General features: G+C 41.3%; 1 protein-coding gene across 5 annotated transcripts in view; it reads right to left on the reverse strand.

Moving 5' to 3' along the window:
• Eif2b3 (eukaryotic translation initiation factor 2B subunit gamma) overlaps window positions 1–18,384 on the reverse strand; it is a 55,036-nt gene that overhangs the window by 16,129 nt on the left and 20,523 nt on the right. For all 5 annotated transcript variants that reach the window (XM_040756883.1, XM_040756884.1, XM_040756881.1 and 2 more), the window contains 3 exons: window positions 14,181–14,292; window positions 7,251–7,340; window positions 606–733 (listed from right to left, as the gene is read on the reverse strand). In XM_040756883.1, the coding sequence (XP_040612817.1) occupies window positions 606–733; window positions 7,251–7,340; window positions 14,181–14,292 (330 nt within the window). The remainder of the gene's footprint in view (window positions 1–605; window positions 734–7,250; window positions 7,341–14,180; window positions 14,293–18,384) is intronic.

Consider the following 18,384-nt stretch of genomic DNA (forward strand, 5'->3'; position numbering starts at 1 on the left):
GCCTCTGCTGTCAGAGTGCTGGGATCCAAGATGGGTGCTACCACAGCCCAGAATAACGAATCTTAAAGGCCTTGCATTTTGTGGTAAGAAGACTGAGTAATCTGCCTCAGGTCACAGAGCTGATGTTAATGGATGTTGAATCTGTGGCTACAGCCACCATGCCACACTGTCATCACTCTGTGTGAGTTTAGAACTGGGGCAGGGACACAGGGATTTGAGGGCAAACAAGATATTTCATCTCCAGATCCCAGAACGGAGACAGTCTGGTTGGCCTCTGGTTGTCACTGTAAGTTTCATCACCTTCTGCTCATTGACAGAGGTGGTAGGTCTGCCTATACCTGAAGAACAAGGAAACTGAGAGGTGATAAGGAGAATCTGCAGACCTATGGCTAGTGAGGAACATAGTCAAACAGGTTATAGACCAAACAGTGGGTCTGGATGCTTGATCAGCCCTACCCCTGAAGAGTACAGGAACTGACTATCCAATCAAGCGCATCCTGTAAACTAGACAAGCTCTGGCTGCCTTAAGTGAGCACTTTGGGAAGCCCTCTCTCCAAAGCTGCTTCAACCCCTGTCTGCCTCACTGCACCAAACCAAACACCAACCTAAAGACTTCGGCTCCTTTTTCTTTAGATCCTCTTCTTTGTCTTCTTGCCTCTGCTGTGAGGAAGCGGAGGAAAACTGTTTTCTTACTAGGTATGGAATCAGTTCGCTTCGGATAGAAGTGATTGACCTAGAAAGAAAGAGTGGCCAAATACGAGAAACCTTGCTGGGCCCTTCTGGGTCAGAAATTATTTGTACTCAAGGAAAAGCCAAAGACCTGGATATTCTTTAAAGGTTAAGACGGGAATGGGAAAAATAAGAATCCCTCTACTTGGTTAAGTCAGAAAATAGTCTCCACAAAGTCCCAGCTACATGGTATGTATATGTATGCACATATTTATACATGTATGTAGGTAGAATATAACATAGTGCTCTGATTCCTCATTGGCAACCATCCAGGAGAAAACAGACTGCTCTGTGTGTTTGTGTGTGTGTGTGTGTGCGCACGCGCGCACACGTGTACACGTGTCTGTGGGCGAATAAGTACATGTACACAGAGGCCAGGGGTGATGTCTGGTGTTTTCCCCTACTACTTTCCACCTCACTTTTTGAGAAAGATTCTCTCACTAACCCGGAGTTCACTGATTTATCTGCGCTTGATGCCCATCGAGCTTCAGAACAACATCTGTTTCTGCTTTCCCATCGCTGGGATCACACACATATATTGCTGCACCCAGCTTAAAACACTTCTTACAATTTTATTTTATGTGTACTGGAGTTTTGTCTGCACATGTCTGTGAAGGTCAGAAGAGGGCATCGAATCCCTTGGAAAAGGAGTTACAGATGTTTGTGAGATGTGGGTGCTCTTAACTGCTGAGTCACTTCTCCAGCCCTATAGTGTCTTTTAAGTAGTTATTTTTTAGAAAAATGTTTTATTCTTTGTGGAATTCACATTGTATGTCCTGATCCCACTCATCTCCCTGTCCCCCCACTTCTGCCCTTACACACTCCCCCACAAAACAAAATTTACAAGTAAAACAAAAAACAAACCAAACCAAGCAAGCAAACAAACAAAAGCCAAATAAAGAAATTCTCAACATGGAAGCTGTAGTGTAGCCCAGTGAGTTACACAGTACCCTTTAGTCCATATATCTTTACTTGTAAGTATTCATTGCAATGAGTCATTGGTCTGGTAAGTAGCTATTTCATTTTACCACTGGTTTATAAAAAATTAGTTTACAGCCAGGAAGTGTTAGTGCTCGACTTTAATCCCAGTACTCAGGAGGCAGAGGCAGGTGATCTCTGTAAATTGGAGGCCAGACTGGTCTACAGACTGAGTTCCAGGACAGCCAAAGCTACATAGAGAAACGCTGTCTTAAAAAACAAAAACAAATTAGTTTACAGGCTGAGAATGTAGCTCAGTTGGGAGACTGCTCAACTAGCATTCATCAGGCCTTAGGTTTAGTCTCCAGATTTTCATACGTGGGTGGTGATGGTAGTGTATCTCTATAATCCCAGTAGTTGGGAGGTAGAGGCAGAAGGATCATCAATTCGAGGTTATCATCAACTGACATAGGCATTGAGGAACTCAAGGCCAGAATGGGGATCAGGCTTTAAAAACAAACAACAATGAAAAAAGTAACTTCCCTTCTTCTTGTTTTCAAATGGGCTTGTCTGTAGCATTGGGAGACCCAGGTGGGCTTCCAACTTCTAGTAATCCTTCTGGCTCAGCTTCTGGACTGATGTATTACAGGTAAGTGCTACTACATCCAGGTGAGGAGATGGTTTTTCTTAGTTTTTTTGTTATATGCAGACAGCTCCTAATAGCTCAGGCTGGCCTTTAACTGGCTACTTAAGGACGCTGAATTCCTGATCCTCTTGCTTCTACCTTGTGAGGGCTAGGATTATAAGCTTTACTGTCATGGCTGGCTCTGTGGAGACGCTGTTGTGAGGCAAAGTCTTACATGTAGCCCAGGCTAGCATAGAATTTAGGATTCCCTTGCCTCAGTCTCCTTAGTGCTGGGATTGTAAGCATAAACCACTATGTCTGATATTTATTTATTTCATACTGGGGGTTGAACCCAGGGTTTTGTACACACCAAGCAATCATTCAACTACTGAAATATATATATACGTACATATATATATATATCCTTAGATATTTTTATTTATTTAATTTTTATTTTTTGGTTTTTCGAGACAGGGTTTCTCTGTATTGTTTTGGAGGCTGCCCTGGAACTCGCTTGGTAGACCAGGTTGGCCTCGAACTCACAGAGATCTGCCTGCCTCTGCCTCCCAAGTTCTGGAATTAAAAGTGTGTGCCACCAATGCCCGGCAGATCTTTTTATTTTTGAGACAGTTTATAACACTGTAGTCCAGGCTGGTCTTGAACTAATGGTCAATCCTCCTGCCTCAGCTTTCTGAATGGCAGGAATTAATGTCAACACCTGGCTGCTTTTTTTTTAAACACTATTTGTTTGCTTACCTACATGTGTGTGCTCCCCGCCACCTCCTGTGCCTGCATGTGTGTGTATGCACATAGCACACTGTGCATGGAAATTAGAGGACAGCCTTTGGAACTCAGGCTTGGTGGCAAGTACCTGCTGACAACCAGTATGCCTTTGAGTTTTATTTAGCAAAGAAAATGAAAACAGGTGGGTGAGCTGGGAGGCAGTAGCGCATGCTTTTAATCCCAGCACTTGGGAGGCAAAGGCAGGCAGATCACCGTGAGTTCCAGGCCAGCCTGGTCTACAGAGCGAGTGCCAGGAGAAGCTCCAAAGCCACAGAGAAACCCTGTCTGGAAAACAAACAACAAAAAAAAAGGAAACAGGTGGGTGAGAGACTAGCCCAGGTTTTTCTATCACTAGTTAATTTGTTTAGTATTTAATCTCACATCTTTTAAATGTCAGTTGCTGTATTAGGCTTTGGTAAACACTGTTTCTAATACCTAAAGGAATTATTAGTGGAGTGGGCAGAAGAAAGGGCAAGGGAGAAAAAGCAGGTCAATTGGGCAGGGGAGCAGATTGTGGAAGTGGGTAATCAGCTGTAATACTCTGAGAGACAGGCACGAGGGAGGGTTACAGCACCATAACCCTCACTGTTGATGTTAGAACCCATTCTTTACCAGAGGCCCCACTAAAAGAAGCTCAGCATGCTGACACAGACCACCCACAATCACCACAAGGAAGAAGGCAAGAGAGAAGTGAAGGCTGAGGGGGGGTAAGGGAAATTATGAACCCTGGAGCTACATAGTTCATGGTCTTATGTTATTTTTAAAGGATCAAATTAAACATCTTTGAACATTTCTGTGTAAACTGGGAGTCCCCATATTGAATTTCAATGGGATTTTCTCACTGGATCCTTTGATGGAGATTAAAAATTTCCATATGAATACAAGAATGAAACAACACTAACTCTTAGCTTTTTTGTCTCTGTTTTCAATGCTCCACACCAACGTGGATAGCAAATATTCCTTGGTCCCTTCCCTGAAAAACAAGTCAGTTCTTTTGAAGTGACAAAGCACAGACAGCTGGAGGATTTCTAGGGCCTTCATGGATCAAACAGAACTGTCACTCCAGTAGGCAAGCAAACAAGCCTTGGCACATGGCCCTATCAGCACACACTCAGGGTAAGTGATTTGAAAAGACATGACGCTGTCCTGCCAGGTCACAGCCACTTCTGCTGACACTCAACATCAGATCAATTCCTAAATAGTGCAGTTGGCCTAGCTGCAGATTGCTCACAGCTGTGCCAAGAGCTGGTCCAAGGCAAGGCTATTGTGAACTACTGTGGAACCTAATGACATTAGGCCTAAAGTAAAAGCTACCACTGACCAGCTGGATCCAATACTCCAAAGTACCTTCAGGCTGAAGGGATGTACTACTGTACCTGGGTGGACTATTTATTTTAGAATTTATAACTCCACGTTCAGTTTTTAGTGTCATGTGTATATTATTTTGGGACGAGGCCTGGAATTTGCAATCCTTGTGCCTCCATCTCCCAAGTGCACGAGTCACCACACCTGGCTCAATATACTTTACATTGAAGTTTACTAGTTTTTACTGTGTGTATTTTGATTCTGGCAGCTCTGAGAGATGTGGGCAAATGGGGAAGGCAATTTGGGCTGAGGCTCTGGCTCACTCTGGTATAGTAGACTACAGAGGAAAGTACCACTTGGCAGCAGTCACAGTCATCACCAATTTCAGGCTTGTCTTCAGAGCACATATCACTTTATTAATTTGCTAGGAGTGCAAACAACAAACTGACAATAGTAAAATGAGCTACAGCTAGGATAAGTCTGTACTGGTGTAAAACTGCCTGTGTTTCCTGGATTCGAAAGCCACAATTCTTTTTTTTTTTTTTTTGGTTTTTCGAGAAAGGGTTTCTCTGTATTGCTTTGGAGGTTGTCCTGGAACTAGCTCTTGTAGACCAGGCTGGCCTCTAACTCAGAGATTCCACAATTCCATTTGATAGTATTAAGAAAGCATTCCTTATTCTTTTTAAGAACACTGACTGTAAGATGGGTAGTGGTGGCACTCACTTTTAATCCCAGAACTCGGGAGGCAGAGGCAGGCGGATCTCTGTGAGTTCAAGGCCAGCCTGGTCTACAGAGTGAGTTCCAGCCTACACACAGGCTACACAGAGAAACTCTGTCTTGAAAAAAATAAAAAAGAGCAATGGCTGTTCTTCTAGAAGACCGAGGTTTGATCGCAGTACCCACATGGCCGCTCATAACCATCTGTGACTCTAGTCAGGGGGGTTCAACAACCTCTTCTGTTCTCCATGGGTGCCAGTCACACACATGGAGCACTGGGCCTGGTTCTCTTTCTCTCTTTCCTTTATTTCCATATATATCCTGGTCCATCTGCCAAAGACAGAGATAGTTTTTTGTATGATTTTTGTTTTTTGGTGCTAGTGGGGACTGAACCCAGGTATCTGTGCAAACTATAAAAGTACCCTACCTCTGAAGTACTTTATATTCCTAGTCCTATTTTTACTAAGGCTACGTTGTGAAGATTGGTCTTGGACTTGCTGTGTAGCTCATGTAGGTTTGAAGTTGTGGTTTTGCTGAGCCTTCTGAGTAGTACAGGCCTGCCCTGCCACGTAGAACTCAAAGTTGATTTAAACTAAGACTCTTTGGCCAAGCTGTTCTGTGGGAACTTGGCGGCTATAGTGCCTGCTTTTCAGTCACCAGTGCTGTTCAGGTAGGAACTTATCCAGAAGTCGTCAAGGGAAATTAGTCTCTTTGGCATTGCATCAAGTCTTTTCCTGTCTACTCTTCTTAGAATTCTAGCTGTATTCCTACTCAATATGTAGCCAAAGAAGGCCCTGAATTCCTGATTTTTTTTTCTTTTCCTCGAGGCAGGGTTTCTCTGTATTGCTTTGGAGCCTGTCCTGGAACTTGCTCTGTTGACCAGCCTGGCCTCGAGCTCACAGAGATCCACCTGCTTCTGCCTCCCAAGTGCTGGGATTAAAGGCAGGCCCTGAATTCCTGATCCTTCTGTCTCCACCTGCCAAGTGCTGGGATTACAGGTATGCCACCACATTCAGCTTATTTAAAGTTTTATAAAAAAAGTTCTGCTGGTTTATTATTTTGCAGATCCCCAAAATATAAACACGATTCCTTTGGTACAAGCAAAATAACAGTATGTGGATAATTTAATTCTTCCTAAAACAGAAATGAAAATCAACTGTAAACTTTGTATAAACTGTTATCTAACATTAAGAAGAGTTCAAGTAAAGCATTTATGTGGAATACACAAGGCCCTAAATTCTAGCCCTAGCACTTAATCACAAGGTAGTTTGTAGTTAAAAACAAAACAAAATAAACAAACAAACAAACAAAAAGTATACCTTATGGATCAGGTAAGGTGGCACATACCTTTAATCCCAGCACTCTGGAAGCAGAGACAGGCAGATCTCTTTGAGTTTGAAGCCAGCCTAGTGTACACAACCAGTTCCAGGCTCGCCAGGGCTACATAATGAGACTCTATCTCAAAAACAGAAAACAAAGCTGGGGGGAGGGGGAGTGAAAGGGGTGTTGAAACAGGCCTTTAATCCCAGTACTTGAGAGACAGAGGCAGGTGGATCTCTTGAGTTTAAGGCCAGCCTGGTATACAGAGTGAGTTCTAGTACAGCCAGAGCTACACAGAGAAACCCTGTTTTGAAAAACAACAAAAACAAAAAACAAGGGCTGGAGATATAACTCAGGGGTTGGGAGAGCTTACTGTTCTTGAAGAAGCCCTGCATTCAGTTCTCAGTACCAATGTTGGACAGCTTACAGCACCCTGTGACTCCACATCCAGATGATCTGAAGCCTCTGCCTCTGAGAACATCTGCAGTCATGCACACATACTCACACACACATTTAAACAAAAGCAAGCCAGTAACAAACAAAAACTATACCTTGTTAAAAACTGTAGGTGTAGCCGGTTGTGGTGCACGCCTTTAATCCTAGCACTTGGGAGGCAGAGGCAGATGAATCTCTGTGAGTTTGAGGCCAGCCTGGTTTACAGAGAGAGTTCCAGGACAGCCTCCAAAACAATACAGAGAAACCCTGTCTCGAAAAAACAAAAACAAAAACAAAACAAAACAAAAAAAACCCCAAAACTGTAGGCTTATAATTAAAAAAAAAAGTTAGGGAGAGAGAGAGAGAGAGAGAGAATGCTCAAAATCTGTAGGCTTAACACTACCTTCCTCTTTCTTACCGATTTTCCATTAAGAAATCCACAACGTATTTCTTCAAGCAGTAGAGATGGGCATCCACAAGGCCTGTATGGAAATGTATTCTAGGATGCCTGTAGGAAGAATAGGGGAGAACAGGCTCATAATCAGATAATATGGAAGTAAGTCTATCTTCAGGTAATGGGCTCCAGAAGGGTGGAAAGGGTCAGAGCCATGATGCCTACTAACTCATGATGCCATGAGACTAACATAGTGGGTACTAGCTTTTTTGTTCTAAAAAAATTATTTTTTAGGCTTATTCATTTTATTTTTTGCTTCCATGTATGTAAGTGTACCATGTGTGCACCTGGTGCCCTCTTCTTTCAGAAAGACCATGTGAAGGACTGGTATTACAGTGCTGTTCCCTCATTGGCAGTTTCATCTCATCCTCCACACAGTCTGATAATATTAAATGGAAAATTCCAGGAATCAAAGACCTGTAATTTTAGAAACGCATATGTGGTGAAATCTGGTCCCGCCTCTCTTGAGAAACAAATCATTGTTTTTTTCAGTTTATCTAAACTTTATATGCTACCTACCTGTCCAGTAGTCACCTGTAAAGCCATCTTAGTTATCAGACCCTCTGTCCTAACAACACAGGACTTATGTTCAAGTAGCCTTTACATTATAGCAGCTCCAATGCACAAAGGTATCGAAGCTGGCAATTTGGATATGCCTATGAGAAGCCATAAACTGCTTCCCCTAGTTATGCCAAACACGGTGGCATGTGCCCTCAGCCCCAGTGCTGGGGAGGGGAGGCAGAGGGACTTCTGTGTGGCCATTGCTAGCCTGGTCTACACAGTAAGTTACAGGCCAGCCAGGGTTACATAGTGAAACACTGACTTTATTTTGGGGGGGGGGGTTAAAAAATGAAGTTATGTCAGGTGGTGGCGGCGCAGAGCTTTAATCCCAGCAGCTGGGAGGCAGAGGCATACAGATCTCTGAGTTTGAGGCCAGCCTGGTCTACAGAGTGAGTTCTAGGACAGTCAGGACTGTTACATAGAAAAACCCTGTCTCAAAACAACCAAATAAACAACCAAAACCAAACCAAACAACAACAACAAAACAACCCAACCAACCCCCCACCCCAAAAGTCATAATGGAATTTTGTTTGTTTTATTTTGTTTTGAGACAAGGGTCTCAGTATGTATCACTGGCTGGCCTAGAACAGGATGGCCTTTGAATTTATAGAAATCCATCTGCCTCTGCTTCTTGAGTGCTGGGATTAAAAGCATGTGCCACCATGACAAGCATAATAGATTTTTTTTTCCGAGACAGGGTTTCTCTGTATTGTTTTGGAGGCTATCCTGGAACTAGCTCTGTAGACCAGGCTGGTCTCGAACTCACAGAGATCTGCCTGCCTCTGTCTCCCGAGTGCTGGGATTAAAGGGGTGGGCCACCAACGCCCAGCTGAATATTTTTGAAAGAAAGATTTATATAACTTTTATTACAGTATAGTGTTATAACTGCTGTATTTATTATTAATCTATATGCACTTTATAAAATTAATTAAATTTTTTTTATTTTATGTGTATGGGTATTCTGACTACATTTATGTCTGAGTTTCAGGTGAGCCTGGTCTACATAATGAAAACCAGTCTCAAAACAAAGACAACCTTGTTCAGATCTTCCCCCATCTTTTGGTTTAATGGTGGGTAAGTTTCTCTTGAGTGCCAGGCATAACCTTATATTAGGTGTGTGTGTCTATTGTAACACGGGGTCTCATGTAATCTAGGCTGACATCAAATTTACTAAGTAGCTGAGGCTGGCCTTGAACTCCTGATTCTCCGGCCTCCACCTCCCAAGTGCTGCAAATACATATGTGCCACTATGTGTAAGTGTACAATACTGAATGAAACACCTAATTAGTAATCACTTTTTTTGCTTAAAAACCTCAAATGGCTTCCCTTTACTTATCATGAACACTTTCATACTCCATGTCTCAGAGAAAGTACTTCAGTCCACCTTATATAACTGCTTCTAGCCAAGCAGTTCTTTTCGGAATACTTCTTCTAACCATGTATCACCCCTTCCCCCAATATATATAAACTCCAAAGTTGTTGCTTTAAATGCCATTTCTACTATAAAGTTTTTCCTAAAAGTTTTAGGAAATTGTCAAAAATTTTCCTCTAAACTTCTGAACACTTAAAGAGTCTTATAAGAAAATTATGGAGCCAGGCGTTGGTGGCGCACGCCTTTAATCCCAGCACTCCGGAGGCAGGGGCAGGCGGATCTCTGTGAGTTCGAGACCAGCCTGGTCTACCGAGTGAGTTCCAGGACAGGCTCCAAAAACAATACAGAGAAACCCTGTCTCGAAAAACCAAAAAAAAAAAAAAATTATAGCACACACATTCTATTTCTTGTTGTGTCTTCCTCCTCCTCTAAGGAATGAGGGCTTTGGGCTTGTTATCCTATTATTAGCATGATATCCAGAAAGGCAGGCACTTAAAAGCACAGTCCACCGGGGGTGGTGGCACACACCTTTGATCCTAGCACTAGGGGAGCAGAGGCAGATGGAACTCTCTGATTTCCAGGACAGCAAGGCTATACAGAGAAACCCTGTCTCAAAAAAACCAAAAACCAACCAAACAACAACAAAAGCCCGCTCTGTTCCAACCAGAGATAAGATAAAATGTTGAGAAACTTCAGAATAGTATTTATACCTTGATCTCTACCTCTAGTTCCAAGGGATCCCCTTCTTTCTCCAGACCTCTCTAGTCACCAAGAACTTACATACATGCAAGCAAAACACTCATGTAAAATTAATAAATATAGTACATTTTAAAATATCCTTTAGCTAGCTTAGGCCTGGGCCCAATCCTATGGTCTCTTCTCATCCATTTCCATGTCTCAGTAATATCTATATATCAGAATTACAAAATTTCACTGTACTCTACACTGTTTCAAAACCAAAACACTGAACAAAACCATACTGTCCCCTGAGCCCCAGTTCTCTAAAACCCCTCTTGACATCTTTACCTCAAACTCAGTAAACCCCCAACGGAACTTTGGATCTCCCGCCACAAACCCAGTCCCTCCTCATTCATCCTAATGCTCAAACCACATCGTGAGACATTCCTGGCACCTTTGTGTTCTTAGGCTTTACCTGCTAACCCCGAATTTATCCATTCCCCTGCCCCCAGTGGTAGAACACCCACGTTACCATCATTCTCACCTGGGTTACCACAATTTCCACTTTTGCCTGCTCTCTGCAACTTCTTTACTCACGCTAATGTGTTTTCCATACAATCCAAATTGTCTGTTTTGTTTTGTTTTTTTTTGGAGACACTATTTCTCTGTATTGTTTTGGAGGTTATCCTGGAACTTGCTCTTGTAAACCAGGGTGGCCTTGAACTCACTGAGATCCATCTGCTTCTGCCTCCCAAGTGCTGGGATTAAGGGCATGTGCCACCAACACCCTGCCCAAACTGTCTTTTCAAAGACAAATTTGATCATGCCATTTGCTTCCTTTGAAAATCTTAGTTAGGACTGTGGTAGGATATTTTACTTTTTAATATTTTAGATATTTTAAACTATGTGTATCTCCATTTTTTTCTAAAAAATATATGGTCTTGCTATGGAGCCCAAGCTGGTCCAGAACTCATGATCTTTGCCTTAGCCTATAGAGTGCTGGGATTATAGACATATGCCACCGAACCTAGCTGCTGCATCTTTCTTCACAATAACTTCGAAGCTCTGAAGCTCTCTGCCTATCTGGATGTAGGTCCCATTTCCTATTTTGTGAATCTGAATTAGACTTGGGACTGCTTTGACCAAGACTGTGGTGAAAACAAAGCTATTCCAACCTTTTCCATAATACACAAGATGAAAACATTTCAGTTTTGCCACAAAAACACCACGTTAGCACACATTTAGACACAGGATGACATCCTGACCCCATTGATGGCCTCTTCCAACACATTATTTGGCTCCTACTATTGCCTGGCCTACTGAGTGAGTACAGGACAGCCTCCAAAGCTAAAGAGAAACCCTGTCTCGAAAAACAAACAAACAAGCAACAATAATGGAAAGCAAACAAGCAAACTAAGATGATTTGTACTGCTGAAGACTCGGGACCAGAATTGGCAGCATGATATTTCCTCACACAGGCAGAAGGCTAGAAGAATTTCCCTTGCTCTCTACAGTTTATATAATCATGTCTAAAGACCAAGAGTTTTCATAGCCAAGTTTCTTTTCTTTTCTTTCTTTCTTTTTTTTTTTTTTTTTTTTTTTGAGACAGGGTTTCTCTGTGGCTTTGGAGGCTGTTCTGGAACTAGCTCTTGTAGACCAGGCTGGTCTCGAGCTCACAGAGATCCACCTGCCTCTGCCTCCCGAGTGCTGGGATTAAAGGTGTATGCCACCAGTGCCAAGCCCAAGTTTCTTTATAGAACTGAAAAAAAAACATGGAAAAGTAAAAACAAAAGTTCAGTGTTTTGGATTTTAGCTTTTTTTTTGAGACAGGGTTTCTCTATGTAACCCTGGCTGTCTTGCAACCCTATGTAGACCAGGTTAGCCCCAAACTCAGAGATCCAATTGCTCTGCCTCCAGAGTGCTGGGACTAAAGGTACCACCACAACTGCAGATTTTGGCTTAGAAAGAAGTCCTTCTATGTCACCTATCCTTATAAAATGGGAGAGGTATTTTAGGAATTAAGGCTGGTTAAGTATCAATGGAGATACTAATTTAGATAAGTTATTTCAAGGCTTTCCACACATAAAACAACTGAAGTTTAAACCATTTTTCATTATCTTTAGTTCCAAAATAGATTTGGCCATGTTTTTTGCAGTCTTGACAAATGTCCTTGTCTCTCCAGATACAAATGCCTAAACCTTCCAAGATGAACTTGTGAACCTTTTATTTCATTTTAAAAGATATCTTTAAAAGCTTGTTTTTATGTTTATTACCCTTCCAGGAAAAAACAAAAAACCACCCTTGACCCCTTGACTAGAGTTATACTGAATCAAGTAACAGCGTGGGAAGAGCACCATGACTTTCTTATTAAGTGTTTGGCACAAATGCCTTACACTTTTGAGCTATTAAAAACACATGGTTGTCAGAAATAAAACCAGAAATCATCCCCCCTTCCCAAGACAGGGTTTCTCTGTGAAGCTGTGGCTGTCCTGGAACTCACTCTGTAGACCATGCTGGCCTTGAACTCACAGAGATCCACCTGCCTCTGTCTCCCGAGTGCTGGGACTAAAAGTGCATGCCACCATTGCCCAGCCATAAAACAGAAATCCCTTAAAGAATAACTAAACCACATTCAGTTGGAGAAACCGAGGCTTAGAGAAACAACTGTTTTTCTTTAGCTTTCTGGATTTATACCTTTCTAAAATCCCTTTATTGCTGTTTTACTGGAGTTTGAAGAGTCAGCTTACATATATCTATTAACCCTGGAACACACTATGTAGATAAACACTCTGGACTTAACAGATTCTCCTGCCTGCCTCCTGGGGAAAGCTGGCATTCTTTAAGGACTAGATAACTGGCCAGCTGCTCCAGACAGCATGCTAGAGGGGTATAAGGAGGCTGTGAAAGTGACAGATGCAGAATTTACATCAAGGGTGGGAGACAGGCTGAGTGGGTAAAGGTACTTGCTATCAAAGCCTAACCACCTGAGTTCCATCCCTAGACCACATAAAGGTAGGAGAGAAGTGACACAACACATTGTCCTCCGACCTTCACATGCACGCCATGGCACTCGTGCCACAGCACACACATCATACTCCCATGAAGACATACACATACACAAAATAATAATAAAATTAAAAAAGAATTTACAGTCAAAATAAAGGATTAGAATAAAGACATCACCAGATTTTGGCTACTGAATTTAATTTTGCTTTTCCATTAAAAAAAAAAAAAGTAATTCAACAAAAGGAACCAGCCACCATATGGGCAAGCACCCTTAGGGAGGAAAAAGCCAGATAAAAACAAAGGTAACAAAAACAAGAAGTTTTTGTTGGGTAATCCTGGTCTATAAGGAGCTGGAGAGAGAGCTCAGTGGTTAAGAATAATTGCTGCTCTTGCCGAGGAGCTAGGTTCTGTTCCCAGCAACCACATGGTGGCTCACAACCACTGGTAACTAACTACAGTCCTAGGGAATTCGATGCCCACGTCTAGTCTCCATGGGCACGGCAAACACGTAGTACACAGACATACAGGCAGAATATCCATACACATAAAAATAAAAAACAAAAAACAAACAAATGAGTCGATGAACTACATTCAAGATACTGGGTGTGATGTGATTATGGAGTTCTGTATACTTTGTTAATCTGATAGACTATTTAACTGTTAAAAATGTTTAGGAATAGTTCTTAATACACATTTGATAGATAATAAAGAAAAGACAGGATTCTGCCATAGGATACAACATGATGAACTTTGAGGATATCATGCAAAATAAAATGCCAATCACAAAAAAAACATAGCATTTCACTTATAGAGGATATATAAATTACTCAAATTAACTGATAAACAAAGCAGAATTGTGACGCCAGGGACTTAGGGAGGAGAGTAGGGAATTGTGTTTGGTGAGATAAGTTTCACACTTTCCAGATGTAAACTTGTAGACTTGTTTCCTAACAACGTGGTCACACGCTGTTATGTGCTTCTCAGCACATTTGAAAAAGGAGGCTCTCTAACGCTGCCAGCAGTCAGTCCCCCACCCCAGATGCTTTGCTCTACCTCACTGCAGGACTTGGCTCTACCTTGGTAAGAGAAGACTCAGGGAACGCTAAAGTGCATGCCTTGAAGAAAAGTTGGTGTCCTGTCTCCGGGGAGAGCACTCACATACTTTTCTCAATTTCACACAGTATAATCTAGTTTTCCTTCCTTCTTTCCCATGGTGGGTGGTTTTATTTGGTTTCGAGAAAAGAAGAACTGCCAAGAAGACAATCCCTAGGGCTTACTTCTGCAGGATGGATCCCTTAATGACCAGCTCTTCATCCAAGTCTGCTTCATTAGCCATAAAAAGCAGCCTTTTTCCTGTGCTGTCCACTCCAATGAAGTCACGCTGCTCCACTGAATCATATAAAAGAAAGAAAATCAAATCAAGCCAGTTGTCTTGCTTGCATGACTAACTAATCAAGGGACAGGGGACCTACTTATATTGTTGTAAAATCAAATAGGACTGGTATGAGGGGTGTCATGATAAACACTGTGCCACATACTACAACGTTTAAAGCATAAAGGGTCAAATATATTTATATTACTCTAAAGGAAATAATTAGGTAAACTGGTAAACTTTGAATAAAATAATAAAGCACTGTAATTTTAAGGGACTGTTTTCTGGGGTAGGAGTGGTTTACAAATACACATTTAAAAGCAGAGAGGACTCAGTAGCATCCTATTTCCAAGTTTGCAAATACTATAATTATATATATATCATCTATGCATATTATATATTCTGAATATGAATATATACACAAAAGGAGTAAAGGATGGAACACATGTTAAAATTGGAAAATCGGGCTGAAGAGATGGCTCAGTGGTTAGGAGCACTGACTGCTCTTCCAGAGGTCCTGAGTTAAATTCCCAGCAACCACATGGTGACTTACAACCATCTGTAATGAGATCTGGTGCCCTCTTCTGGCCTTCAGGGATACATGCAGACAGAACACTGTATACATAATAAATAAGTAAATCTTTTTAAAAAATTGGAAAAATCTAGGTAAAGTTCTTTGTGCTATTCTGGTAAACAGCTATATTTTAAACCACTCCATAAACATGAAATTATTTCACAAATAAAAAGTTAAGCTGGGCAGTGGTGTGCATGCCTTTAATCCCAGCACTTGGGAGGCAGAGGTAGGTAATCTCTGTGATTTCAAGGCCAGCCTGATCTACAGAGTGAGTTCCAGAACAGTCAGGGCTACATAGAGAGACCCTGTCTCAAAAAAACCAAAAACCAAACCAAACAAACAAAAAAAACCCAAACAAAACAAAAAAGTTAAGAGATAAGCATGAAGTGCACATCTCTAATACTAGTATCTGGGAAGCTAAAGCAAAAAAAGACTTCAAACTCAAGGCCAAACTAAGAAATCAAAGAGGTTGGAGTAACTCAGTGGTGAAGCATTTGTCTAACATGCACGAAGTCTTGGGTTTGAGTGTCAGCATTAAAGGGAGAAAAAAAGTGGGGACAGTCAAGATACAGTCCAGTCAAAAAAGCAGATGACTAATCTATCTACTACACATCACAGAAAGTATATCAAGGAATTTCCTTTGCAAATAATCTAGGCCACAAGAAGCTAGGTCTGCTCACTGTGAAAGTGGGAATACTATTATTTAACATTATCCACAGTCAATCAAAATTAATTACATATCTACTATGCAACTGTATATATGACAAGGCCATTGACAAAAATGCACATTTTACTAGGTAGAGTTCGATGGTAGACAATTATATGCTGTCAATTTATTGCTACTTCCTATGCTCTATTTCTTTTCCCCAACCACAATACAAATACTTCAAAGGTATTACTGTTTTGTATTTCCTATAACATCTAGCTCATTGTTGGACACTTCATAATCTGTGCTACTTGGCTGGGGAGATGGCTGAGATGGCTGAGTTTCTTGCTGCACAAGCATTAGGACCCAAGTTTGATCCCTAGCATCCTTGTGAAAGCTAAGTATGGTGGTAGTACCAGAGCTGGGGAGGCAGAAACAGGAGGATCCTGGGGCTTGCTGGCAAGCTACTTTAGCTGAATCAGAGAGCTCCAGGTTCAACAAGAGACTGTATAAAAAAAAAAAAAAAAAATGTGCCGGGCTCAGTGGTGCACGCCTTTAATCACAGCACTCCGGAGGCAGGGGCAGGCAGATCTCTGTGAGTTCGAGGCCAGCCTGGTCTACAGAGTGAGTTCCAGGACATCCTTCAAAACAATACAGAGAAACCCTGTCTCGAAAAAACAAAAAAAAAAACAAAAAACAAAAACAAAAACAAACAAACAAAAAAAACTAATGAGGGACTGGAGAGATGACTCAGAGGTCGGGAGCACTGGCTGCTCTTCCAGAGGTGCTGAGTTCAGTTCCCAGCAGTTACATGGTGGCTCACAACCATCTATAATAAGATCTAGTGCCCTCTTCTGGTATGCAGACATACATGCAGGCAATACACTGTATACATAATAAATAAATCTTTAAAAAAATGTGGAGAGTGATTGGGGAAGAGGTCTAACATTGATCTCTGGCAGCCAAATGCAGATGTATCCACACACAGGAACATATTTAAAACACACACATGCACATGCACACAAATATTCATACTAGCAACTACACAGTACGTGTATCTTTTTTTTTTCTTTTCTTTTTGAGACAGGATTTCTCTGTGTAGTCCTGGCTGTCCTGGAATTCAATCTTTAGACCAGGCTGGTCTTGGACCCACAGATATCCCCTTGCCTGTGCATGCTGAGATTACAGGCACTGGACACCACCACCTTGCCAGTGTATTTATCTAAAGACCTAGTCTACTAGGATATGAGTCTCAGCATGGTTACTTACTTATATATAAATACAATAATTAACCTCTCTATTCTTTAGTTAAATGGGATCGATAGCATTTAAATATATAGGTTTATTATGAAGATTAAATGAGTTAATATATGTAAAGAATTTATAGTAGTATTATTAACAAAACTATTAAACTATTTAAGTTGCTGCTGGGCAGTGGTGGCACAGCCTTTAATTCCAGCACTCAGGAGGTAGAGGCAGGTGAGTTCGAGGCCAGCCTGTTCTAGAGATAGAATTCCAGGATGGCCAGGGCTACACAGAGAAACCCTGTCTCAAAAAACCAACCCTCCCTCCCCAAAAAGAAAAATATCCAATTCATGACTAATAGAAATTGGTAGATCTAAGTGACAAGGGTTTGTTACATTTACTGATGTAAGATGTAACAAAAAGACTTTGGGAGAATTTAATAAATTGGGCTCTGAGTTTGACTCCTAGCACCATTGGGGGATAAAAAGAGCTCAACAAGGTGCATGCCTTTAATCTCAGCATTTGGGAGGCATAGATAGGAGTCTCTGTAAGACTCCATACTGTTCTATATTGGGAGTTCCAGGCCAGCTAGGGCTACAATGAGATTGTTAAATGACAGTCTCAATAAAAAAAAAAAAAAGATAATTTGAATTGAAGGATTACCTAATATGTTACAATATTCATTCATATAACTATATTCATATAACTAGAGCTGGGGTTAGATTAATAATAAATAAAAAGAAAACAAGCAAGCAATAAAACAAGACCGCATTGCAGGGCATTGGTGACACACGTATTTAATCCCAGCACTCGGGAGGCAGAGGCAATCGGATTTCTGTGAGTTCTAAGCTAGCCTGGTCTACAGAGCAAGTGCCAGGATAGGCTCCAGAGCTACACAGAGAAACCCTGTTTCGAAAAACAAACAAAAAAACACCAACCCTCCCCCCAAAACAATCCCCCAAAAAACAAAAACAAGACCACATTTAGGAAAATAAGAACAGGAAAGAAAAACGCATAACACTCAGCTGTGAATACTACATACAATCATAGTAATATAAATATCTGGTTAATAATGTGATTCCAATACCTACATTAGGAAGCTGTAAGGAGTTTGAAAAGCAGGAGCAGGGGGTGTGGTAAAATAGACCTACATCTTTAGTTCCTGAGTAGGAAATCAACACATAATTCCTAAAGTTAAGATAGAGAAAATGTCAGGCATGGTGGCTCATGTCTTTAATCACAGCACTCAAGAGGCAAAGGCAGACAGATCTCTGTGAGTTCAAGGCCAGCCTGGTCTACATAGCCATAGCAACGATTATGTAGTAAGACAGGCAGAACTATATAGTTAGACCCTGTCTTAAAATGCACATAGGCAATATGTAACTACTATACTATTTTATATACAGGGATAAGTACAGAGGTTTGATAGTGTGTAGATACGTGTGCTTTCATCCATGTGTCCTAGAGCCAATTCCTCACAGATATCGAGAGACAGGTTCCATGTAGTCAGTTATCTGAGACTTGAATAGAATGCAAACAGTTCTGTATTCTCCATTTCATATATGAAAGTATATAACAGGACTTAATTAGTAGATATAAACATTTAAGCATCAGAGACTGTCTTGATTTTATGTCATGAACCCC

The sequence above is a fragment of the Mesocricetus auratus genome, unplaced genomic scaffold (assembly GCF_017639785.1).
Source record: "Mesocricetus auratus isolate SY011 unplaced genomic scaffold, BCM_Maur_2.0 Super-Scaffold_100014, whole genome shotgun sequence".
NCBI classification, from domain to species: Eukaryota; Metazoa; Chordata; class Mammalia; order Rodentia; family Cricetidae; genus Mesocricetus; species Mesocricetus auratus.